The following is a 27,808-nucleotide window of genomic DNA, read 5'->3' as shown; positions in this document are numbered from 1 at the left end:
CCAGTCCTAGCTGCCTAGAGCCAGTATTCTGCTAGCAGCCTTCAGATGAAGGTGTAGAATTCTCAGCCCTGCCTGCTCCATGCCTGCCTGGATGCTGCCATGTTCTTGCCTTGATGATAATGGATTGAACCTCTGAACCTATAAGCCAGCCCCAATGAAATGTTGTCCTTTATAACATTTGCCTTGTTCCTGATGTCTGTTCACAACAGTAAAGACAAACTAAGATAAATTTACCTTAAAGTTGCTGTTTTCTGATATTTTGCCAGTGATGCAAATCTGATTAGCATAATAAACAACATATTATTAGGTATTCTGCTAATCTTGTTTAGTTAGCTTGAATTCTGCCAAATGCAGCACCTGAAATTGCTCCTTATAAAGCATATCAACTTGCAAAGCTTCTTTTTCATAGACTAGAAGACATTAAATTCATGATGTAGCTAATAATTTGGGGTATAATTTGCTGAAAATGATATCTATTCATACATTTAAATAACTCTTTTGTTGTAACTAGATGTCTTTATTTTCTGATGCTTAGTGTAATTATCAACTTGACACAATCTAGAGTCACCTGGAAAGGGACTCTTGATGAGGGATCATCTAGGTTGACCTATAGCCATACCTATTCAGATTACCTAGGTAACAGGGGGACTTGCCTACTGTAGAGGGCAAAGGAGCCTGCTTAATACAATACTGAAGAACAGGAGGTGAGCACCAGCAGGAATATGTCAATTCATTGCTCTGTGCTCTTGACTGTGGACATGACTCAATATTTCTATCTCCTGCCATCTTCCCCACAAATACGGATTATAACCTAGAATTGTCAGCCAAGCAAACTCTTTACTCCTTACCTTGCTTTTCATTATAGCAACAGTAGAGGACACCAAGTTACCATGAATCCTAACAAAGTGTACCATTTGAAGCACTTACCTCCTAGGTACCCCTTATCACTGACAGGTCATTTCCTAGATTATTCCAGAAGCATACAAATCATAACTAAAACACCTTAAATTAAATTCAAAATATGATCCTATACCTCTTTTTTCAGGAAAGTACTAGCCAGGAATATTTAAACATTCTATTCAAATATTGTTATAAACTTCCATTGTTATTTACATATTAAAATCTGTATATATATGAAAAATACATAAATTAATTTCACCTATGTTGGTACTATTATACACTTTTTACAATCCGGCTATCATCCCAGTCCCAGATTTCATACTGTAATATTTAACTGTTGAGACATTAAGAGGATTTACCAATGAATAAATATGGTGGCTTTGAATACTAAAAATTTACCTTTTGAAGCTATGGCTTCTGTAAATACATGATTTGGAAATTTTAATAATTAGCTTCACAACAAATAACTCTTGAGGGAGATATCTAGCATTCTGCTATGCAAAACACACAGGTACAGTAGGAGTTGTACAAGGAGCTTCAAAGCTTGTGCTTTGGATTTCCTTATTGATGGAATAAAACCTGTTAGTTAAATAGAAACCTGTGTATTCTCAAATTGTTTTTTATCTTGGTATTTATCCCATCAACAGTTAAAAAACACTAGAACATCATATAAATATTATCAGCACATCTCTGAACCTCAGAGCTCTATCCTGCAGATGCTAGCCACTCGGTTTGTCTTAGGGTTTTACTGCTGTGAACAGACATCGGGAACAAGGCAACTGTTATAAAGGACATTTCACTGGGACTAGATTATATGTTTAGAGGTTCAGTCCATTATCATCAAGGCAAGAGCATGGCAACATCCAGGAAGGCATGGAGCAGGCAGAGCTGTGAATTCTACATCTTCATCTAAAGGCTGCTAGCAGAATACTGGCTCTAAGCAGCTAGGACTGGGGTATCATAGCCCACCACCACTGTGACACACCTCCTCCAACAAGGCCACACCTCCTTATAGTGCCACTCCCTGGCCCAAGCATATCCAAACCATCACATAATTCATAGTTTAAAGATTTCAGTCCACAGCTAATTGGCTTTGTTTCTTTGGGACATAGTAGAATAATTCATCATGGTGTGTTGAAGGAGAGTGCTCACGATATGGCATTTAGGGCAGAAAGGAAGAGGAATGCTAGGACTCCAATAGCCCCTTCTTGGGCATGCCATGATGATTATGTCTTATGCCCTCATGGCTTTATCATCCTCCAGTAGTACCACAGGCTGTACACCAGTCCTTATTATACCAGCATTTGGGAGACTTTGAAGATTTCATCTAAAACTGTAAGTTATTTATTTAACTTTTATTGTAAATGGATCAGAAATGTTCAAAAAGTTAAGGAAAAATTTTTATTTTTTTAACCTTTTGCTATTGCATTGTTCCTTTCACAACATGTTTTGGTTCAGCTACAGGTCTCAGTGCCCTGTGTTCAGTAGCAGCAGAACAAAATGTCAACTTGACATCTGGCTAGTGACAAGTATATTATGGAACTGATCTGTATAAGTCATTTCCAAGCACCAATTTACATAGTAATTGTTTTAATGTCAGCATATTCAATTTTCAATGACTGGTTTTAGTCACTTCATTTTCTGTTCCAATCTTTCCATGTCAACTGGATTTGATAAAGTAGTGATAACTGGCAATTTGTGTTGTCTTTGGCAGGTCTGAAAAACTAGTGTTGACTGCCACACATGGGTATTTGAGTACAAGGGGTCATCATTAATTATTTACCTGCTTACTCATGTATTTATTTGATCATATTAATATTTTAAATAAAACCATGTTATTTGGAAAAATGAAAGCTTTTATGGTAATCCTTTTATGATTATATTGTGAAACAATAGAAGAATGAGTGCATGATCACCATCTATGTGTTTGTATATTTATAGTCAGTATGAAGGCAATTATGGCTAGGTAAGGAATAAAAATATGATGCTGTTACTTTCTCAACTTCTAAATTTGAGAAAATATGAGCCTGGTAACTACTTTAAACACTGTTTTTCTTTTGCTCTTAAGGGTCAGGTGTTACTCCCTTTGCAGAACATTTCAGAAGGTCAGGAATACATGCATGCAGTCCAACAGCAAGGCTTTCCTGGTATTACAACTAAGAGAGGCATGCTCGGGAGAAGTGGGCACATTTAGATGTATGTGGGCAGCACATTTTAGAGAGAGGTTACTGATTAGACTCACAAGGGGACATGGAACATCAAAGAAACCAGGGGCAGTACAGAGCCACGAGGAATTTGAGAATGTGGTATCGTTTGTAAGTGATTGCTGGGAAAGACAGGATGGAAAGGTGAGGGAAGAGCAAGCAGGAAAGTGTTTACTCCTGAAATCGAAAATGTGTTTAAAAATATAAATGTCAGTGTAGCTGCTCACTCTATCAACTTTCACAACACAGAATAGAAAAGATATTGGGCACTTGCAACATAAAAAGGGACAGTGAGTTTGTAAAGAATATCCTGGTGACATTGTACTGGAACTGTGAATGGATAGGAAGCTGAGGAAGTCAACCTAAAGTAGACTTTGGAGTTGTGAGCTGAAAGAAATATTGGATCAAGGAAAATAATAATAATGTGGAAGCTCTAGTGCTATCATGCATGATTAAGCAAAGAAATGAAATGCAATATTATTGAATGTGATTAATATTGAGTTCTATAGTACTTCAGCGAATATTAAAAATCCTTTCTACTGTGGGTTTCCCAATTTTCTTCTGATTATTATCGCTCTCAAACCATAAGACTAAATAAACCCTTTGTTTTTCAAGTTGTTTTGGTAATTTGTTTTGTCATAGCAATACTAATATATCCATTGACTCTATTTATGCTGATGGTCTGTATATGGATTTAGCGCTATCTACTGGAGCAAGGATAATCCATCATGTGCCACATCCCCAGTGAAAATGGACTCTCCCTCCTCAAGCAGCCACAAATATCAATAGCTCCAGTTAGTGAAGGTGTTTCCTGAGCCCATTTCCCATCCATACTGAAACAAAGCCAGTCAACGATCACTGAACCCTGTGAAGTCATCTTTATCTGGGAAGTGAAGCACAGCAAAGCTGTGGTAACCTAGTGTGTTTATTGTCTTTCTTTTTGAGATTATACAATAGGACATCATTTCCTCCTTCCCCTTTTCTCACCAAACCTTCCCATACACCTTCTTCGCTGTCTTTCAAATTTATGGCTTCTTCTTCATTTTTTTTATTGCATGCCTGTATATGTGTGCATGCATATATGTTTCAGAAACACAACTGGCCCAGTTTATATATTTCTACCAAACTTTGTGTTTTCAGGCCTCCTCATTGGACACTGATTGTGTGCTCTCCCCTGGAGGAGACTGCTCCTCCTGCTCAGAGCATGCCTTTGTTGCCTGTAGTTCTTTGTGTAGATTGGAGGCCTTGTAGTCCCCACTCTGACTCCTCCCCTGTGTTGTTCACTTTGCCAAGTATTTTGTTGTTCTTCAGCTTATGTTTAGACAGTCAAGCTTGTGAGAATGTATGGTGCTGCTCCTGACATCACCAGGAGAAACAATCTCACAGCAAGTTCTCTGGCCTGATCCTCTGGCTTATTTCCACTCTCTCTTCTGCAGGGTTCCCTGAGCTTAAGGAACTTGAGTTGTTTTGTAGATGTATTCATTGGGCTTCCATTTTTTTTTGTTTGATTTTTGAAGTTTTTATATTTTGATGTTAGTATAATTTCCCCTCCCCTTTTTTCATCTTTATTAACTTCGGTATTTCTTATTTACATTTCGATTGTTATTTCCTTTCCGTTTCTGGGCCAACATCCCCTAACCCCTCCCCTCCCTTCCTTCCCATCCTCCCCATTACTGCCCTCCCCTACAATCACGTTCACTGGGGGTTCAGTCTTGGCAGGACCAAGGGCTCACCCTTGTCTCTTACTAGGCTATTCATTGAAGTTGGTGTACAGGGTCAGTCCATGTATATATAGTCTTTGGGTAGTGGCTTAGTCCCTGGAAGCTGGTCTTCCATTTTTAAGAGGATGCCTTCACAGTGCCTTTTACTGTGATTTACTTATGTGTAGTGAGACAGTTTTATTTGACTGCTGTCAATATTCTACTTGTCTGTTTGGTTTTGTAGGAGGCACACAGTCCTTATACTTGTAGATAATAATAGAAACTAGGGATTTTAAACATGAAGTCTTCTCTTCACAGGAAGACTTCTCACCGTTTTTTGCCAGAGGCTAGGAACAGAGAGTTAATAGCCTGGTGATGGGTGCTCTATCTACTGACCAGGTCACACCCAGTTCCTCCAGACCCTTAGGCTTATCTCAGTCATCCTCAGAGTCCTATCATGAGCCTTGTTTTTCCGTCAATCTACAGAAACCACCTTTATGAAAGAGGGTGCATGTACTGTGCTTAAATATGCCTGAAATGAAAACTACTCACTGCCAGATTCTTGAAGTTTAAACGAAGCCACCTACCGAGTCCTCCTAACACTGACTTCTTTGTTGCTTCATGAAGAACAACACTCTACAGGCCATGTAGGTTGCAGTGGGGCCCTACAGCTTTTGCTTCAATTATAGACCTCTTGGCATGTATATTCCTTGAAATTTTGAATTTTCAAGTGTTTAGGTGTCATTTTTTTCAACTTTTGTTTTTTAATTGGAAATGGATTATTTCATGCAATACTTTCTTTTTTTCATTTATTTCATCTTTATGAACTTGAGTATTTATTATTTACATTTTGATTGTTATTCTCTTTCCCAGTTTCCAGGCCAACATCCTCCTAAGCCCTCCACCTCCCCTTCTCTATGGGTGTTCCCCTTCCCATCCTCCCCCTTTTACCGCCCTCCCCCAACAATCACGTTCACTGGGGGTTCAGTCTTGGCAGGACCAAGGGCTTCCCCTTCCACTGGTGCTCTTACTAGGCTATTCATTGCTACCTATGACGTTGGAGCCCAGGGTCAGTCCATGTATAGTCTTTGGGTAGTAGCTTATTCAGTGGAAGCTCTGGTTGGTTGGCATTGTTGGTCATATGAGGTCTCAAGCCCCTTCAAGCTCTTTCAGTCCTTTCTAAGATTCCTTCAATGGGGGTCCTGTTCTCAGTTCACTGGTTTAATGTTGGAATTCGCCTCTGTATTTGCTGTATTCTGGCTGTGTCTCTCAGGAGAGATCTACATCTGATTCCTATCGGCCTGCACTTCTTTGCTTCATCCATCTTATCTAGTTTGGGTCACATGTGGGACAGGCTCTGAATTGGAGTTCCTTCTGCCTCTGTTCTAAACTTTGCCTCCCTATTCCCTCCCAAGGGTATTCTTGTTCCCCTTTTAAAGAAGGAGTGAAGCATTCACATTTTGGTCACCTTCTTGAGCATCATGTGTTCTGTGCATCTAGGGTAATTCAAGCATTTGGGCTAATATCCACTTATCAATGAGTGCATACCATGGGTGTTTTTCTGTGATTGGGTTACCTCACTCAGAATGATATTTTCCAGTTCCATCCATTTGCCTATGAGTTTCATAAAGTCATTGTTTTTGATAGCGGAGTAGTATTCCATTGTGTAGATGTACCACATTTTCTGTATCCATTCCTCTGTTGAAGGGCATCTGGGTTCTTTCCAGCTTCTGCCTATAGTAAATAAGACTGCTATTAACAGAGTGGAGCATGTGTCTTTGTTATATGTTGGGGCATATTTTGGGTATATGCCCAAGAGAAGTATAGCTGGGTCCTCAGGTAATTCAATGTCCAATTTTCTGAGGAACCCACTGACTGATTCCCAGAATGGTTGTACAAGTCTGCAATCCCACCAACAATGGAGGAGTGTTCCTCTTTCTCCACATCCTCGCCAGCATTTGCTGTCACCTGAGTTTTTGATCTTAGCCATTCTGACTTGTTTGAGGTGAAATCTCAGAGTTGTTTTGATTTGCATTTCCCTGATGACTAAAGATGTTGAACATTTCTTTAGGTGTTTCTCAGCCATTTGGCATTCCACAGCTGTGAATTTTTTGTTTAGCTCTGAACCCCATTTTTAATAGGGTTATTTGTCTCCCTGCAGTCTAACTTCTTGAGTTCTTTGTATTTTGGATATAAGACCTCTATCAGTTGTAGGATTGGTAAAGATCTTTTTCCAATCTGCTGGTTGCCATTTTGTCCTAACAACAGTGTCCTTTGCCTTACAGAAGCTTGCAGGTTTATGAGATCCCATTTGTCGATTCTTGATCTTAGAGCATAAGCCATTGGTGTTTTGTTCAGGAAATTTTCTGCAGTGCCCATGTGTTCAAGATTCTTTCCCACTTTTTCTTCTATTAGTTTGAGTGTATCTGGTTTGATGTGGAGATCCTTGATCCACTTGGACTTAAACTTTGTACAGGGTGATAAGCATGGATTGATGCTGAACTCCAGTAGAACCATCACCATTTGCTGAAAATGCTATCTTTTTTCCATTGGATGGTTTTGGCTCCTTTGTCAAAAATCAATAGGTGTGTGGGTTCATTTCTGGGTCTTCAATTCTATTCCACTGGTCTATCTGTCTGTCTCTGTACCAGTACCATGCAGTTTTTATCACTATTGCTCTGTAATACTGCTTGAGTTCAGGAATAGTGATTCCCCTGGAAGTCCTTTTATTTTTGAGGATCCTTTGAGCTATCCTGGGTTTTTTGTTATCCCAGATGAATTTGCAAATTGTTCTATCTAGCTCTCTGAAGAATTGGATTGGTATTTTGATGGGGATTGCATTGAATCTGTAGATCACTTTTGGTAAAATGGCCATTTTTACTATATTAATCCTGTCAATCCATGAGCATGGGAGATCTTTCCATCTTCTGAGATCTTCTTCAATTTCTTTCTTCAGAGGCTTGAAGTTCTTATCATAAAGATCTTTCACTTGCTTGGTTAAAGTCACACCAAAGTATTTTATATTACTTGGGTCTATTATGAAGGATTTCGTTTCTTTAATTTCTTTCTCAGCTTGTTTCTCTTTTGTGTAGAGGAAGGCTACTGATTTATTTGAGTTAATTTTATATGCAGCCATTTTGCTGAAGGTGTTTATCAGGTTTAGTAGCTCTCTGGTGGAAATTTGGGGATCACTTAAATATACTATCATATCATCTGCAAATAGTAATATTTTGACTTCTTCTTTTCCAATCTGTATCCCTTTGATCTCCTTTTGTTGTCTGATTTCTCTGGCTAGAACTTCGAGAACTATATTGAATAGGCAGTGAGAGAGTGGGCAGCCTTGTCTAGTCCCTGATTTTAGTGGGATTGCTTCAAGTTTCTCTCCATTTAGTTTAATGTTAGCTACTGGTTTGCTGTATATGGCTTTTACTATGTTTAGGTATGGGCCTTGAATTCCTATTCTTTCTAGGACTTTTATCATGTGGAATTTTGTCAAATGCTTTCTCAGCATCTAATGAAATGATCATGTGGTTTTTATCTTTCAGTTGTTTACATAGTGGATTACGTTGATGGTTTTCCATATATTAAACCATCTCTGAATGCCTGGGATGAAGCCTACTTGATCATGGTGGATGATTGTTTTGATGTGCTCTTGGATTCGGTTTGCCAGAATTCTATTGAGTATTTTTGCATTGATATTCATAAGGAAAATTGGTCTGAAGTTCTCTTTCTTTGTTGGGTCTTTGTGTGGTTTAGGCATAAAAGTAATTGTGGTTTCATAGAAGGAATTCGGTAGTAATCCATCTGTTTCAATTTTGTGGCATAGTTTACATAATATTATTTAGTATTGAGAGTTCATCTTGGTGGATTTTTCCTTTGATGAATATGAAGTGTCCTTCCTTATCTTTTTTGATGACTTCCAGTTGAAAATCAATTTTATTCGATATTAGAATGGCTACTCCAGCTTGCTTCTTCAGACCATTTGCTTGGAAAGTTGTTTTCCAGCCTTTCACTCTGATGTAGTGTCTGTCTTTGTCTCTTAGGTGTGCTTTCTGCAGGCAGCAGAATGCAGGGTCCTCATTGCGTATCCAGTTTGTTAATGTATGTCTTTTTATTGGGGAGTTGAGTCCATTGATGTTGATAGATATTAAGGAATAGTGATTGTTGCTTCCTGTTATATTTGTATTTGGATGTGAGATTATGTTTGTGTGCTTTCCTTCTCTTTGTTTTGTTGCCATGACGATTAGTTTCATGCTTTTTCTAGGGTGTAGCTTGTCTCCTTATGTTGGGTTTGCCATTTATTATCCTTTGTAGGGCTGGATTTGTAGAATGATATTATGTAAATTTGGTTTTGTCATGGAATATCTTGCTTTCTCCATCTATGTTAATTGAGAGTTTTGCTGGATACAGTAACCTGGGTTGGCATTTGTGTTCTCTTAGGTTCTGTATGACATCTCTCCAGGATCTTCTGGCTTTTATAGTCTCTGGTGAGAAGTCCGGTATGATTCTGATAGGTCTGCCTTTATATGTTACTTGAACTTTTTCCCTTACTGGTTTTAATATTCTTTCTTTGTTTTGTGCATTTGGTGTTTTGTCTATTATGTGATGGGAGGGGTTTCTTTTCTGGTCCAATCTATTTGGAGTTCTGTAGGCTTCTTGTATGTTTATGGGCATCTCTTTCTTTAGGTTAGGGAACTTTTCTATGATTTTGTTCAAGATATTTACTGGTTCTTTGAGCTGGGAGTCTTCACTCTCTTCTACGCCTATTATCCTTAGGTTTGATCTTCTCATTGAGTCCTGGATTTCCTGTATGTTTTGGACCAGTGTCTTTTTCCATTTTCCATTATCTTTGACCGTTGTGTCAATGATTTCTATGGAATCTGCTGTTCCTGAGATTCTCTCTTCTATCTCTTGTATTCTGTTGGTGATTCTTGTATCTATTGCTCCTTGTCTCTTCCTTTGGTTTTTTATATCCCGGGTTGTATCCCTTTGTGCTTTCTTTATTACTTCTATTTCCATTTTTAATTCCTTCATCTGTTTGATTGTGTTTTCCTGGAATTCTTTCAGGGATTTTTGTGATTCCTCTCTATAGGCTTCTACTTGTTTATTTATGTTTCCCCGTGTTTCTCTAAGGGAGTTCTTAATGTCTTTCTTGAAGTCCTCCAGCATCATGATCAAATGTAATTTTAAATCTAGATCTTGCTTTTCTGGTGTGTTTGGATATTCAGTGTTTGCTTTGGTGGGAGAATTGGGCTCCGATGATGCCATGTAGTCTTGGTTTCTGTTGCTTGGATTCCTGCTCTTGCCTCTTGCCATCAGGTTGTCTCTGGTGTTACCTTGTTCTGCTATTTCTGACAGTGTCTAGACTGTCCTATAGGCCTGTGTGTCAGGAGTGCTGTAGACCTGTTTTCCTGTTTTATTTCAGCCAGTTGTGGGAACAGAGTGTTCTGCTTTTGGGCGTGTAGTCTTTCCTGTCTACTGGTCTTTAGCTGTTCCTGTGGGCGTGTGTCCTGAGTCTACCAGGCAAGTTGCTTGGAGCAGAAAAGTTGACCTTACCTGTGGTCCCGTGGCTGAAGTTGCTCCCAGGTGCTGCTTTCAGCTTTCTGTCAGGGCGGCAACCAGTAGGGCCTGAGCCGCATTTTCCCGGGGCCCGTGTTCAATGGGTTCCCAGATGGCGTTAAGTGTTTTCCTGTGGAGTCAGAAATGTGGGCAGAGTGTAGTCTCTTGTGCTTTCCCAGGAGTGTCTGCCCCTCTGAAGGTTTAGTTCTCCCTCCCACGGGATTTGGGTGCAGGGAGCTGTTGACCAGGTCCCTTCAGGTCTGGACGGTGTCTGGACTGGGTGTCATTTTCTAACGTATCTGATAATTTTCCTTATTAATAATCTCTTTTCAAATATTTTATTTGCTTTTTACGTCTCTGTCAAGAAGACTCCCTCCATTAATGTTCATATACTTGGTAGGTTCATGAATTCACTCAAGTCTTTATTTGATTTTCTTCAGAGAATTCTTTTGAATTTTAAAATAATCTATTTATATTCAGCTTCATCATTTCTTTATTTCATAACTTATAATCTTCTGTTAAGATGCTCTAAGACGTTTTTTAACTTAGCTATTTTTTAGTTCTTTTCTATAGCTTATAATTTCCATTTAGTCATAAGTATTTTACATTTGATGTCATTTTACAACATTCTTTCCTGTTTCATTGGTAACTTTTCTTTATTTTTTATTTTTTAGCTTTGCCATTATATTGAAAGTTAGTAGTTCAATCTGTTTTTTTTCTGTTACATACAACCTCTACTATCTCTTATGGAAAACTTGTATTTCTTGGCTACATGTGTGTGCATGTGTGTGTTTCTATTATATCAGTATACATATGAGTATGTATGAGTGTGTATGTGTATGAATTTGCACACACATTCACAACATGTCTAGGTAAGTGTTCTTTTCCACTATTCCTCACCATATTTGTTTTGGGGCAGGTTGTAGGGAGTGGTTCTGATGCGTTGATCAGGAATCTGCATGTGAACACTGAAGACTATTCCCCAATTGGTTCTTGGTTGATCAATAAAGATGTTACTGGGTCATTGCTAAGTGCAAGAGACATCTTGGTTCTAGCAGGCAGGCTAACAGACACGGGAGGAGGAAAGTTAATTTTTTTCATGCTTCTGAAGGAGGGAGAGCCATCAGCCATGTGAGATTTGGGTGGAGTGGCCACTGGCCACTTCCCTGATTGAGCCTGGGGTAGCAGGCAGGAGATTAGGGATGTAACTAAGCTGAGGGCAGATGTAGGGTGCTGAGCAAGGAGAAGGTAACCAGGCAACTCAGTTGAGAGCAGATTTAGAGGTGTTGAGCTAGGACTAAAGGTAACTAAGCAGCTAAGTTGGGGGCAGACTTAAAGGTGTTGAGCTGGGAGTGAAAGTAACAGCACATTAGGTTCAGGAGGCCTAGAAGTACCCAATCGTTGAACTAAAAAGGATATTGAAAATAAGCTTGTGTGTGTGTGTGTGTGTGTGTGTGTGTGTGTGTATGTGTGTGTGTGTGTGTGTGTGTGTGTGTTTGTGTATGTCTTTAATCCACAGATCCAAGGGCAGTGGCTTGTAGCATGATCTACCCAGAGCTTAAAGCAGGTTGGTAGAAAGTACATGCTATAGCAGGTTTCTCCCTAAATCTTGACTGGAACCATTCAGCCAGACTGGTTGGCGAAGAAGCCTGAGGGCCCCCTCAACCCACTCCCTTCTCATCACTGGGGATACAAATATATATTTCTATGTATAGGGTTTGTATGGAATTTGAACTCAGATCCTCATGCTCATGTAGAATGCACTTCACTAATGGACCTACCTCCTCGTCTCCATATAGTATGACTCTCTCTCTCCCTCCCTCTCCCTCTCCCTGTCCCTCCCTCTCCCTCTCCCTCCCTCTCCCTCTCCCTCCCTCTCCCTCTCCCTTCCTCTCCCCCCCCCTGTGTGTGTGTGTGTGTGTGTGTGTGTGTGTGTGTGTGTGTGTGTGTGTGTGTAGACTATATTTTACTATTTTGATTTTGTGTGTGCTTCTTAGTATGTTAGAATCTAGACATATTAATATCACATTATGAATGCTAATGTTTCTACACACACCAAGTTTATTATAATTTCTTATTTAATTCTTAATAATTGACCTGATTATTTTAGAGAAGTCTATGTTTTTCCAATTCCATACTATGGCCCATGTGTTGATAACCAGGAGGGGGTGCTTGGCTTATTCCCTTTCCAGAGCAGGAATAGCTTGTAGTTTCAATAAACCCTCTTTGGCTGCTTGCTTGTTTTCTTTTTATTAATATAATATCTTGGAATCTTGAAATATATATCGTTCTACAGATGAAGCTATTACAGTTTTGTCTCTTTTGAAGACAAAGCTTCCAAGTTTCATAGCTGTTTATCCTGAGAATTTCATACAATATATTTGTATTGTATTCTTTTCCATCCTCTATCTCTGTCTTTACACAGCTTCATTTGTTTTCTCTTGCTAAAAACACACATTCGGAACAAGCATAAAACAACGACGATGACGACGACGACGACAACAACAACAATTTCAATTTGTGTTGCTAACTACCAGCTAGTTCCCAGCATGAGGCAGCTCTGGGTTTACTGATATACTCAGATTTGGGCGGATGTTCTTAATTCAGGACTCCTCCCAGTCTTCTGGTTCTTCACTTCTTTCCTGACAAGTATTGTCTGCAGATATGGCTACATCTTTGTGAAAAACACTGGCTGCCTTCCAGGTGGTTTCCGCTACAATCTCTAGTCTCTGTCAGAGTATATTGAGATGTTACAATTTCTGTTTTGTTGCAAAGAAGTTGTTTTCTCTGGGAAGAACACGGACACAAATTATTGGATGGCCTGAGACTCCCTCAGGAGTAGGGATCTTCAGAGGAAGTAGGGGTTGGGGACATACCAAGATGCCAAGGATGACACTGTTTTGGAGGCCAAGGTCTCAGGGAGAGGGCCCAGCAGCTGCTCTGCTCACAGGAAATCATATCACATTTATGGAAAATGCAACTAGGACTGAAGCAAGCCGCATGCCAGGAGAGTTTCTGCTTTCAGAGTGATGCCCAAGAGCATCAGAGAGCCTGCCTCTCTGCGTGGAGTACAAAGTTTCACCTTCAGCGAGCAGGAAAAGAAAACTGTTAGAAAAACTGAAGCACTGTCTCCCAGGGCACAATCCTGACTGGGTGCATGGTCAGAGGCAGGCCAGTGAACTGTTCTCTGGCAGTGGACACTGAACTCTGGCTTGCTGAGCTGGCAGCTGGAAGGATAACACGCTTGGAGTATAAATATCTCTTTAAATTTTTTTATTTTTTCTTTCCTAACAAAGCTCAACAGGTTTCTTGAATAGATGTTAATTCTCTTCCTCTTTGGGACCATTTTGAGAGCATTAAAACATATTTGTTCTGAAAGTGGTTTCCCTCCGGTTCATTGGGGATCAGGCCAATAAAAATACCAGAAGTCAATCTTTGGGTGATTTATCTTACTAACACACACATTAGTGCTTGTCACTCAGATGCTTAACACGCTCTTTGTTATAATAAAATGGCAAATATATATATATATATATGGATATATATGTATTTGGAAATATAAGTTTATTTTTATCAATATTATAAATTTTAATGTAATTATAAATTGTATTGAGGAAGATTTTTAAAAAAATAAAAACTAACTATAATGATCTATAAATGTTTCAGAAATTTGGAACATTAAATTATATATTTAAAAATATTACTGTAAAATGTGAAGGATATGTTTATCTCCATTAAAAAAAAAGTACCTGTTATTAGTCATTGATGATTCAATTTTGATGAATAATTATGTTAAAAGAGTAGTATGTACACCCTTTAAAGTTGACTTTGTACTAAGTATGTATGTTTTTCCTTGGTCTTTAACACACTCATCAATAAAATTTTACCACCGTATTCTAACTTATGTGACAACTGTAAAATAACTTAAGATTACATGACTCACTAGTTTATAAATGAAGTCTACCATTTCCTTTAGAATAACAAAGGTTTCTCGGACCCACATCTGTTATGTAAGTTACAGTCTTTTTCACTGCCTTTCACATCTGCAAACTTCTGGAGTAAAATTAAATAGTGAATTTGGAGTTATGGTTGCTATGTTAACATTTATAGAAAAAAATTCAATTTCTTCTCTACATCTTAAAAGCCTTGCTTAGATTTCTCTCTCGGTCCAACCCTCCAGTTCTGTTCTCAGATTCTCAAACCTTAGGATCATAGGCAAGTGCAGCCATGTACGACATCTTATTCTTCCCTTACGGAATTCAAGATGAGACTCTTTCTCACACTCATACAAACATTTAGATCTTCTATCTGATTCTTTTTGTAAGTTCACTAAAAGTTCAAAATGCAACAGATACAAGACTGAAGCTACTAGGTAATTCCTAAAAGGTTTGTTTGTTTGTTTAATTATTTGGTGTACACAGCTTTCCCACTAACAGGCTGAAACAAAGAGCCATTCTTGGCTTCATCCCCCTCCCCCCTCAATTTTTAAATTTTATTTTTCTTGAGTATTTTATGTATTTACGCTTTAAGTGTTATGGCTTCCACATCCTACTCCCATACTCTCCCCCCTCCCTCTGCTTCTGTGAGGATGCTCTCCCTCCCACCCGCCTACTCCCATTTCAACACCCTGGCATTTCTCTACACTGGGGAAATGAGCCTTCACAGGACCAAGGACCTTTATTGATTTTTTAAATTTAACATAACGTTTTGAAATGTTCTTACTTGGAATACCATTTGATAAAAATTAAATAAAATTTTCCACCTTATGCTCTGACAGTATTACACCTGACTAGAGTACAGGAAGAGGCATATTAGTTTATTATGATGCTGAATTTTCTTATGAGCTCACCAAATGAAAGTAATTAATGAACTTCACATGCTCGCCACCGTAAGAACATGAAACGAGTATTGCTGTTACCAGTCATAACGTGCTGAAACTAAAATTGGAAATAAAAATATTATTCTTGTAATTTTTTGGCTAGTATATTGAATCATTTCAGTGAATAAGTTTTGGTATTGAAGAGTCAAACATCACATTTTAAATATGTAATTAAAATAAATATTTCAAGCATATTGACTAAATCTTAATAAAAAGTTGAACACATATATATTATTTCTTAAACTAAAATTAACCCACTAATTTAATTATATAATGGAAGTTCAAATTTAGAGTTAGAGCTAATTTATTTTTCATATTGTACATTTTATGTAAATGAAAATAAGCAAGGTAAATAGTTTGAGAGGAGCTTAATAAAGCATCATCGTTGGAAACAAATAAACAATAAACAATTAACTAAAAACCCCAAGTAGATTATGTCTGCTCATTGGCAGACATGGACTCAGTTTGAAAATCTTCATCTGTAGTCGGGGGCAGGAAAGGAGACTGCATCCACAGTATAGTAGGTTAATAAAAGAGAAAACTGAGCTTTTCAACTTCAGTATATAAACTGAGGAAATCATGTCTGTTCTATGTAACATCCCTTTCGGCAGGGAAGGATGTTTAAACTATAGAATACTAAAAGGTCAAAAGTTTAACCTAAGTTCTGAGTATACTCACAAATTCTTTATTGTGTATAGAAGGAACATACTGAGTTCTTTGTCAGGGTAGGAGAATCCTTTCCTAGCAGATGTTCCAATAGGCAAGGCACTGTGTGATGGATACACTTACTCTTTCTGAACCTTGCGAGATATTATTCCGGGACATACATGAACAGCTGTGACGGCTGGGCATGGCACTGTGAGCATACCATGCCTAGCTCTCCCACACTTTCTGATTTGAGCCCCTCTTGCAGGCAGAGACCTGTTGTTGAGTTCTGAACTCTGATCACAATACCTTTATATCTGTAGTTGCCTCATATCAAAGAAGGTTGTGCCATGGAGGCCGGATGTTCCTCATTCTGGAACTCAGTACTAGGTATTAACCTTGACTCACACCAGAACTGTTCTTATCAACAGAACTGCAATCTTAAAGGCACTATTTTAATAAAAATTACTTTTGGGGCAATCTCTCAAATGCTTCTGAAATAGTCCAGATGACATGAGTATGATATACTTGTGTGAGATAACTGTAATAGTACTGAAAGCCATCACATGATCCAAGAGCTGTACAATGCTCCTGCGTTTTCTCAGGAGATGAGATTTCACAGAGTCTTCCCTCAATACTCCATATTCCATTTATTGACAAAGCCATGAAGCTAAAACTATTCCTATCCAGAGAAACTCTGATGTATGAAATAAGAGAATAAAAAAATGGAAAAGCCATGAAGCAGGGTAAGACAATTGCAATTTAAAAACATTCTAGATATTCAGCCACCTTACAAGTAATGAAATTAAGTAACAAACACATTCATTCATGGAGATTCATATAAAAATCTGTACTTGTTTTTAAAGCATCAAATGTACTTAACATACCAATCACTCATTTAAATGAATCTGATCCTATCATATACAATTCTCATTATTAGAGGCTTTTATATCTGTTTATTTCATGTATTTCTCTCTCTGGGAAACAAAATGGAGATTACTGAGAAACAATGTTAAAGCTGGCTAGGTAGCTCAGCAGGGAAAGGCACTTACAGCCAAGGCTGACACCAAAGTTAGATCCCTAGGACCCATTTAGTGGAAAGAAAGATGTGAGCTAGCCTTTGCATCCCGCAAGTTATCCTGTGATTTCTACAAGTGCCTAGTGGCATAAGCACACCCCATCTCCCATCTCAAACACACACACACACACACCCACACACACACACACACACACACACACACACACACACACACACACCACACTTAAAAATCAATGGAAGAATAAGAAAGTTTTCATGTCTGGCTAATCACAAGTACTGTGGGAGTGAAAAGTGCTTAATAAAAGGCCCTTTTGTATCCACCAGTGGGCAAGGGCATTTCAAGAGAGCCAACTCCTCTCTTTTTACATTTGATTTTTTTCTCATAAATTAATTATATCATGCTCCGAATCGTGTTTATGATAATAATGGTTGGATTTGATTTTGCCAAGGAAGAAGCACTTGCTAACAAATTCTTCAATCCTTCTTAAATATTTATATATTTATGCAGAAATTTAGCAGCACATTTTTCTAGATAGATTAATCTTCCATAATTTATACATGTCTTCCTTATTTATATTTTGAATTCACGTGGATTTCTTAATTTTTTACTTTCTTAATTGGCCATTAGATAAGATGCTCTAAATACTACAAAACATATACGTGATATGTCAGGTAGGCATCTAAATATGTAAGACACAATGAATATTCTGGTGGGGAAAACTTAAAATGTGCTCTGTGAAGTCAACCCTTAAGATAGCTACTGAAAGAACATCTGTAACACAACTGCCTTCATATCTTATCAGCACTGTATAAAGCAAAATAAAAACAGAAGATAAAAAGGACAGATTCTAGATAATGATCCAACAGACATGATAAGGAGGTGGGTGGTTAAAACTATACAGATTTTATATAGATTACAGCTTGACGACATATAGATCAATAGCCTGGAAAAAGTAGAGAAAGCTTGGATAATACCAAAGTACAGATACTGTAAACTAACTGTCTGAAAAACAAGGAGATGATAAAAAAAATAAAAAAATGATTTTAAAAACCTTAAAGAAAAAGATCTCGATGTAATTTAAATAGTAGGAAATAAACACAACTCAAGTTATTGCCCACTGTCTTTTGACTTTACTTCATCCGGTTCTAAGACGAGTCTATAATTGCCTGTGACATATCTATTATTTTCTATGATGTAGACACCCAAAGCTGACTGTCAGTTTTCATACTAGTGAGAACTACTGAAATACAGAAAATAAGGAAGATGGCTATGCAGACTGATATTTCTAAGGTAACTGGTAGTGAATATTCTTCAGTGTAAACAACAGTGTACACTAACCCTAGCAAACCTCCTAGAACAGAAGCTGGCAACATGACCTTAAGAGGAGGTGTGTAGATCAGCAGTGCACACCAGAAGCATATGTTCTGTGAGCTTATGAAGAATAAGCTAAACAAAACAAAAGACACACAAAAGACCCAAACAACAACAACAACAACAAACAAACAAAATAAAAGAACACCTAAAATATACCTGCACTATAATATTATCACACAATATTTTTAAAGCCCTGAAAAAAGTAGTAAAAGAACAGAACCCTTTCCTTCTGGGACTCTGAAATGGTAGACTCTTTAATTATTTTGTTTCAAAGTCACACAAATCTTGCACTCAGTTTTACTACTGAGTCCACATAAACAAAGTGTGCTAAGTTAATTTCAGAATAATTACAGGAAGAACCCTGAAATATGTGCTGCATTGATTTCTAGTTCTTTTTTTTTTTTTCCGCATAGACTATTGGACAGTGTTACTGTCAAATCCATCCATTTAAGAAGCACAGCGAAGTCGGAAGCATGGATTTTCAGCAGTGTGCATTCTGCGAGGCTTGTGTATCTTTTCAAGTGAGACTCTGACTAAGTCAGGGGAGCAGCAGGGTTCACTCGTTGCCCTTTTCAGAATCAGATATGGACTGAAATCCAGCTAAGCTGTCATTCTGGTCACCGCTAAACACCGCCCCAATATACTGCCTCTGCTAGCATTTGCTTTGACTTTTGGTTTGATATCATTTTATTCATGGCATTTGGGTTTTTTCAGGATCCAGTTTCAGTTTCCTTCCTCAACATTTAGAATAATATTTTGTTGATAATTTCACTTCAGTGGACATAATAAAATTTAAAAACAGTATTGTTTTTACTTTCAGTAGTATGCATCTATTTTTTAATTCCAAGATTGAGGTTACACTAAAAATATGTTCCGAAAAGAACAGTCTGTCTGCTCCTATTTCTAATCGTAACACTTTCCCCTGGAATATTCTGCAGTAGGTTTGAAATTGGGTGAGTGGGGAGAAGGGAAATAAAAGAAAAATTATTGTCTGAGCATGTTTTGATGCCTATAATACAGCTTAATCATCTTTAATAGAGAAACATTAAATAATATAATTTCTCATATGAAGGAAAAATTTTGGTCAGTGGGAACCACTAAAGGTAGTTGTGGACAACCTCGATATAATTTATATAGGTAAAAGGCAGTATATAGACTTTTTTCTTAGGAAAAATTTATTAGCTCTTCACATTAATCCTCTACTTCAGAATATTAGGAAATATAATTTAACACAGATTCTAATGAGAAAGCCAGTAATTTTTATATTTGCCAAATAAATTAAAGAATTAACAATGGACAGAAAATAAAGCCCCAATGCATATGATAATTTTCTTTTTAAGGGTTAATTATCAAAATGCTGTGTTTTACTTATTTACAACTCCCACTTAATATATGGCTCTAATTTCTTTCTTTTTTTTTTTTGTGGTTTCTCTTACTTTCATTGGTTTTCTCCCTAACTCCCTCCCTCCCTAACTCCCTCATGCTCCCCTTCTTCCTTTCTTCCTCCTTCCCTTCTTTCCGTCCTCCATTTCCAACCCCCTCTCTCATACAAGTTTGTGTGAAAGACATTGAGGTGGGAAGCACCAGTGTAGTTGAATCTATGCTAAGGTGGTGAAAGTCCTATTCACTTCCCAAGTTGTGACATTCTTTTGGCTTTGCTTAAGCTACCAGTAAACCACAAAAGAATCCATGCCCCGCTCCCATTAAAATGAAAAATGTATGGATAAGGTAGAGGTCAGGAAAGAGTGGTAGATTACGGAGGATACCATGCAGCATCATTCTTCGTTTAATTCATACTGCTTTTACCTATAGTTCAATAAACATAACTCACTGTCATTTGTAAAACCACAAGTAGTTCATAAAGTGACAGGAAATTGAAAAAGGAACTATGACCATGTAATCACTCATTTTAAGCATACACGGGGATAAGTAAAGCTAGCATAAGAAAGCAGTCCGTTGAAGGTGCATATCGTTGTTTCTCCAGTGCAGGGGAATGCTAGAGTGTTGAGGTGGGAGTGGGTGGGTGAGAGGGGGAGCATCCTCACAGAAGCAAGGCGTGGAGGTACTGGAGAGGAGGAAACTGGGAAAGGGGATTGTTGGTATTAGGAACTGCTTTCACCTCCAGCTGTGATGTCACCTGTGCATCTGTTGCCGTGGCAACAGACTCCCAGCGTACCTTTGGTGCAGCTCCCAACTTCACCTGGGAGCAGTTCAAATCAAAGGCAGACCTTTTCTGTCCCCTTCTCTTTCTCTCTTCTCTTTTCTCTCTTTTTCTCTCTCTCTCTTCTCCCTCTCTCACCACCACCTTTTCTCCTCCATCCCAATAAACCTCTTCCACATGAGATTGCATTTAGCCTGGTGTGGTTTGTTCAGACTGGAGCCGGGATTTCCATCCCGACAGGGATAATTTTGAAATGTTAATAAATGAAATATCCGATAAAAAAGATGAATGCCCAAAGACAGTTCTGGTAACATCAACAACCAGGAAAAATGTTTATCTCCAATCCATAATAACAAAGAATTTTAGAATGGCTATTTTGTTTTGGATGATTATAATATAGGTAATGAAAATGTATTATTTTTCAGGGACTATGCTACAGTTTAAATTCAAAATGTGTGTCACAGACTCCTGCATTTGAACATTTGATCTCCAGTGGTGGTGGTGTTTCCGGATGTTGTATAACTTTTAGGAGGTAGGGTTTAGGTAGAAGAAATGGATTACTGGAGGTAGACCTTACACTTTACCTCCTGGTTCAATTTCCTGCTCAACTCAGACTGGGGCTCACTTAGAGGTGTCCATGTCCCTGCTGGTCAGATGTACACACTACCTCCCTGAAGAGGCCCACTCTGACTCCTCTATAGCTGCAGGCTGTCCCCATGAGCAGATCTCTTTTTGCTGCCCTAAGCTAAATCACCTAAACTTAGCCAAATAAAGCATTCCCCTTACTTTAATTTTGCTTGTTCATTTGTTTTGTTTTGTATTTGCCATTTTTTAAAATTACAGTAATGAGAAGGTAACCAGTACGGCTGACAATCTTTCAGAATTTATGAAGATATGTAATTTTAATTATACATACGTAACATTACAAAACATGAAAGTTGAAATCCAAATGATTAGTGTGGCATGTTGGTTACATGTGCCACAGTAATGTGCATTAAAAAATAGTGACAGAGAATAATAACCAAAGGAATCCCCTGAGCTGGCGCGTTCATACTCACTTAGCATGGCGGATGTCTGGCAGAGACCTCTCTAGAGCAATATTGTTGCTGACAAAAATATTGAAGCCGTTTTCCCTGTAAGCTGAGTCATCATGGTCCTCTTCAGTAAGGGGGTATGGTTTTCCATGCTCACCTTTCCCTACAAAGAAAGAAAAAATGAGGTTTTCATCTGAAGGAAAATCTATTTTATATTCCAGAACAGAGAGAGTCATCAACAGGTAAGGGAAAGCCGAACTGTGAAATTTATATACACTGGTATACTTTTCAGCCTGAAAGAAAAATTGAAGACATGGCATATACAGGAACATGATTGAACTGAAATCTATTATATTAAACAAATAAAATAATACTCCAAAAGTCAAATACTTCATTTTTCTCATATGTATGAATTAGATACTAATTTTTATATGTCTTTAAGTGTACCTGCATGTGGATGCTGGCAATTGGCGTCAATACTACTCCTCCACCTTCAACACTTAGGTGATTTTTCTAGTGGAGTCTGCCTCATTTCAAACATGCACGCACACAGGCATCTACAAACACACATGTATCTACTTGCAAGCAAAGACCACACTTAGATGTGTACCACAAACATACAAATGCATAAAAATTCAGGTCACTGGTGGAAATGTTGTTTAGCCTCTTCTTTCTTTTGTGCATTAGCTTAGGCACATTTAATGACTTTTGTGTTATTCAATTGAGCCTGAAAAACCCAATAAAGCATTTGAAAAAGATATCCATCGTTTATTCTATACTCTTTAAAGACTAAATTGTGTCAATCTTGTGATATGGACTATTTAACAAAATAACTAATGGGTTGCATTTTGGGTACATTGAGTTTATTAGTTCGTTTATATGCTATTCTGAGGTTATGCATTTTCTTATTTGTTAAAAGCTTATTATAGTGATTTGCAAATAAAAAACAACACATAATAAAATTAACCAGCCCCAAAGTCTATCCATCTCAATGAAAGCCAGAGTTAGAATAGCCATTCTAAAATAGAAATGCAGATTGGATTTTACACTTTCACTTCCCAATACATTTTTCATCGCTATAGCCTCCCTCTCTTCTTGGTCTTTGCCTCATATGGCCCTTCCACCACTCGCACTCTTCTGAGAAAGGGAGGACTCCTGGGTATTAATCCACTCTGACACATGAAGTCTGCAGGGCTAGGCAGCTTATCCTTTCCCAAATGAGGCTAGACAAAGCAATCCAGTTAAGGGAATAGCCTCAACAGACAGATAACAACTTTAGGGACAGGCACACCCGCCCCCAGTTGCTGGGAGACCCACATGAAGAGCAAGCTGCATATCTACTACATATGTGTGGGGACAGGGGAGACTAGGTCCAGCCCATGCTTGCTCTTTGGTTGGTGGCTCAGTCTCTGGGAGCACCCAAGGGTCCAGGTTATTCATCTGTCCATGCCACCACCCCCCAAATAAAAGGAAAAATCAAGACAAAGTTAAAACTAGGAAAACAGTAATTTTGTTTTTGTTTTGTGCTTTTGTTTGTTTCTGTGTTTTAGTTTGTTTGGGGCTTTTGCTTGTTTGTTTGATGTTTAGTCTTCTTTCGTATTGCCTGTCTATAACCTACATTCAGGTGCTGAGGAATATAGAGCAAGCAAGTGGGCTGTGCCTCCAAGTGGGCATTAGGAAGGTGAGGCTGAGTGAGATGGAACCCAGGGGCCTCAGAGATTTGAGAACCGCAGGCGTGCAGCTGCTTTCTGCATGTCTCCGCACTGCTCTGGAACACCTGACTCAACTGAGAGGGCCATAGTCAGTCGGCACAGCACCTGCGGTTCTTTTCCATGCTAATGAGGTATCTAGACAGCCAATGACCTTCTCTTCCCGGATAGCCCCACCCCATTCCTCACAAGTATACAATCCCTAGTATAGATGTTCTCCTCCCCCAATAAAGCAACATGAAAAATGCCAACCCCAGTAAAGCAACATGAAAATGTAAGGATAGCCCTGGCGATCATTCAGCATCATTGAGCATCTTCATGAAAGCAGGGGGAGGGGGAGAGAAAATGTAAGAGGGGGGAGAGGGGGTAACATTTGAAATGCAAATACATAAAATATCCAATAAAATACGAGAAAAAAGAAAAAAAGTACAAGTTATTTCATTTGTGGCAGCTCATGGCCGACTCCTGAACACCAGAAGTCATGAATAATGTCCAGAGACCCATTGTGATCATGGCTGCTGGAGTTACCGTCACCGCTGACCACATCCATTTGCTCTTACAGAACACTGCGAAAAAGAATGCCATGTGGAAAGCCTTCACCCAAAAGCCTAAGACTCCCAAAGAAATGTTTCTCTCTACTTGACACCAGTTCCCAATAGGACTGGGATGCTGTTGTCTTGGTCTCTACTTTCCCCATCCTGCCTGGCATGCAGACGACCAGAGGGGAAACAGGGACTATGGACCCTCTTCCTGACTTTCTCTCCAAGTGGTGCACAGGGAGTAGCTTGTACCCAAAGAGGAGACCTGGAACTACAACCTGTATCCCAGACCCCACTTTCCATATCTAGTTTAGCATGTAGCAGTGGCTGACTCCTGAAAGGAAACAGGCTCTGGACCCCCTGTTCTGGCCTTTGCTCTGCCTTCTTTGGGCCAGGACATAAACAGTGTCTGGACATCCTAGTTAGTGAGGCAGAATACAGTGCCACAGAGGAAGGCTTCTTTATAGATAGCAATTATTTCTGAAGCACTGTTTCCTTGAATCTCATTGGGATTTGATATGACATTTCTAATTTTACTCGTGCGTGTGTGTGTGTGTGTGTGTGTGTGTGTGTGTGTTTGATAAGTATATAAGTATATATACAGTTGTATTTTATGTCATTGCTTTCCTACCAGTATACTGTTCTAAATGTATCATGTTGGATTCTTTTTACTATCTTGTTAATTTGTCACATTTTACATTCATTTTATCTTTAAGTCTACATGGCTTTTTACAAATAGCACAGTATTTTTTGTTCATACAATAGCATCTCTTTTTTTAATAAAATGATGATTTCTCACTTAATTCTATAACATAATAAATAACATTGGCTTCTATACATATTTGCTCTCCTACTTAACTATTATTGCTTCAGAGCACTGCAAGTTTGAGTGTAGATATGTATTGTTAAGTGTGTTAGGTATGTGTTTATATTATCATAGGCATGACTTTATATTAATAGAGGATCCTCTGCTCAGTTACTATTAATTACATAAAATAATAAAGTTTAAATTCTTTAAAGAATTTTGCATTTTTCAACTTTATTAACTTGTTTTTCCAACATACTTGGCTTGTTGTTGGTTTTTTGTTTGTTGTTGCTTTTGGCTTGGGAAATTTAGTTTCTATATCAAAGTTATACTCCCAAAATAACAACAGGCATCCTTTTTTAAATTCTGGTATCATATCTGTGCCAGTTCCTTTAGCAAATCTGATGTTCACATATTTCAGGGGCATAGGAAGAAAATGCATCTATAAAAACAGAATGAAGCTTCTGGTTTCCACCTGTGCCCAGAACTGACCTGATCCCACAGCTCTCTGTACCCAGATCCTGTTAGAAGAGAGAAGGACTCTCAGAAGTGTGGACAATCCTGAGGGCACAGGGGAGACCACGACTTTTGCTCACATTCCTGGCTGAAGAGGAACCAACCTGGAGCCTTCTGTATACAAGAACATAGAAACAGTTGCAGACAGGATCTGTCAGGGTTCCAACTGCACACAGAGCTGAAAGCCCATCTCCTGGAGTGCCGACACACCTGAGAGTAGAGGTAAGACAACCACTGCTGCTCTGAGGGACCTTCTTGGAGCACCTTCAGGACGCAGGAACCGAGAAGCAGTCTAGCACAGGATCCTTCCAGTTTCTGCCTGCACCCAGAGATCACCCAGTCCTATAGCTCTCTGTACCCTGATATCCTGGGGAGAGAGCAAGACTCTCAGAATTCTGGACAATCCTGAGAGTACAGGTAAGACCACTACCATGCTCATGTTCCTAGCCAAAGAGGAACCAAATGTAGCCCTCGGGATACAGGAACCAGGAGTAGTCTGGGAGAATGGTGGTCTCCAGGAGTGCTGATACACAGGTTTACAGAAGGGTCAAACTACTGTCAGAGACAACAAGACCAGCTAACACCAGAGAAGAGCAGATGGCTAGAGGCAACAAAGGGAACCTAAGCAACAGAAAGCAAAGCCACTGGGCATCATCAGAACCCAGTTCCCCAACCACAGGAAGCCCTGGATACCCCAACATACCATTAAAACAAGACTTTGATCTAAAATCACAACTCATGATGATGTCAGAAGTCTTTAAGAAGGACATAAATAACTTCCTTAAAGAAATACAGGACAACATAGGTAAACAGGTAGCAGCCCTTAATGAGGAAACACAAAAAAAATCTCTTAAAGAATTAGCGGAAAACACAGCCAAACAGGTGAAGGAATTGAACAAAACCTTCCAGGATCTAAAAATAGAAAGGGAAACAATAAAGAAATCACAAAGGGAAACAACCCTGGAGATGGGAAAACCTAGGAAAGAGATCAGGCATCATAGATGTAAGCATTACCAACAGAATACAAGAGATAGAAGAGAGAATCTCTGAGGAGAAGGTACCATAGAAAACATTGACACAACCATGAAAGAAAATGTAAACCACAAAAAGCTCCTAGCTCAAAACATCCAGGAAATCCAGGACACAATGAGAGATCAAACCTAAGGATAATAAGTATAGAAGAGAGTGAAGATTCCCAAATTAAAGGACCAGTAAATATCTTTAACAAAATTTTAGAAGAAAACTTCCCTAACCTAAAGAAAGAGATGCCTATAACCATATAAGAAGTCTACAGAACTCCAAATAAATTGAACAAGAAATGAAATTCGTTCCATCACATAATAGTCAAATCACCAAATACACAAAACAAAGAAAGAGTATTAAAAACAGTAAGGGAAAAAGTCAAGTAACATAAAGGCAGACCTATCAGAATTATACCAGACTTCTCAACAGAGACTATGAATGCCAGAAGATCCTGGGTAGATGTCATAGAGACCCTAAGGAAAAAAAAATACCAGCCCATGATACTATATCAAGCAAATCTCTAAATTAACATAGATGGTGAAAACAAGATATTTTATGACAAAAACAAATTAAAACAATATCTTTATACCAATCAAAAACTAAAACGGAAAACTCCAACACAAGGAGGAAAATGGCATGATAGAAAAAGCAAAAAGTAATCTTCTTGCAAAAAATACTAAAAGAAGAGAGCCACACAAAAGTAATTCTATCTATAACAACAAAATAACAGGAAACAACAATCATTATTCCTTACTAACTCAACATCAATAGACACAATACCCCCAAATAAAAGATATAGATTAACAGAATGGATATGTAAAGAGGATCAGGATTTTGCTGCATATGGGAAACACACCTCAGTGACAAAGACAGACACTACCTCAGAATAAAAGGTTGGAAAGTAATTTTTTAAAGAAATTCTCCTGAGAAATAAGCTGGAGTAGCCATTCTAATATTGAAGGAAATCGACTTTCAACCAAAAGTTATCAAAAAAGAGAAGGAAGAACATTTCATATTCATCCAAAGTAAAGTCCACTAAGATGAACTCTCAATCTATAATATCTATGCTACAAATGCAAGGGCACCTATATTCATAGAAGAAACCTTATTAAAGCTCAAAGCACACATTTCTTTCTTTCTTTCTTTTCTTTCTTTTTTTTTTTTTTTTTTTTTTGGAAAATATTTGTGCTTTACTTACCCCATTACAAATCTTGTTTTTTTTTTTTTTTTTTTTTATCTTTACTATCTTGAGTATTTTTTATTTACATTTAAATTGTTATTCCCTTTCCTGGTTTCTGGGCCAACATCCCCCTAACCCCTTACCCTCCCCTTCATTATGGATTCCTCTCCCCATCCTCCTCCCATTACCATCCTCCCCCCAACAATCATGTTCATTGGGGGTTCAGTCTTGGCAGGACCAAGGGCTTTCCCTTCCACTTGTGCTCTCATTAGGCTACTCATTGCTACCTATGAGGTTGGAGCCCAGGGTCAGTCCATGTATAGTCTTTGGGTAGTGGCTTAGTCCCTGGCTTACTACCCTACCTGGGTAGTAGCTCTGGTTGGTTGGCATTGTTGTTCATATGGGGTCTCAAGCCCCTTCAAGCTTTTCCAGTCCTTTCTCTGATTTCTTCAACAGGAGTCCCTTTCTCAGTTCAGTGGATTGATACTGGCATTCGCCTATGTATTTGCTGTATACTGGCTGTGTCTCTCAGGAGAGATC

The 27,808-nt window shown here is 38.5% G+C and overlaps 1 protein-coding gene across 1 annotated transcript in view; it reads right to left on the bottom strand.

Annotated features, from left to right (window-relative positions):
- The window catches only part of Galntl6 (polypeptide N-acetylgalactosaminyltransferase like 6), a 1,121,089-nt gene that overhangs the window by 618,387 nt on the left and 474,894 nt on the right, over nt 1-27,808 (bottom strand). The window contains exon 3 of the mRNA XM_032919234.1: nt 21,521-21,659. Within this exon, the coding sequence (XP_032775125.1) occupies nt 21,521-21,659 (139 nt within the window). The remainder of the gene's footprint in view (nt 1-21,520; nt 21,660-27,808) is intronic.

The sequence above is a fragment of the Rattus rattus genome, chromosome 13, assembly GCF_011064425.1.
Source record: "Rattus rattus isolate New Zealand chromosome 13, Rrattus_CSIRO_v1, whole genome shotgun sequence".
Classification (NCBI taxonomy): Eukaryota; Metazoa; Chordata; class Mammalia; order Rodentia; family Muridae; genus Rattus; species Rattus rattus.
Note: the sequence above shows the minus strand (reverse complement) of the source record. Positions and strands in the feature narration are given on the sequence as shown.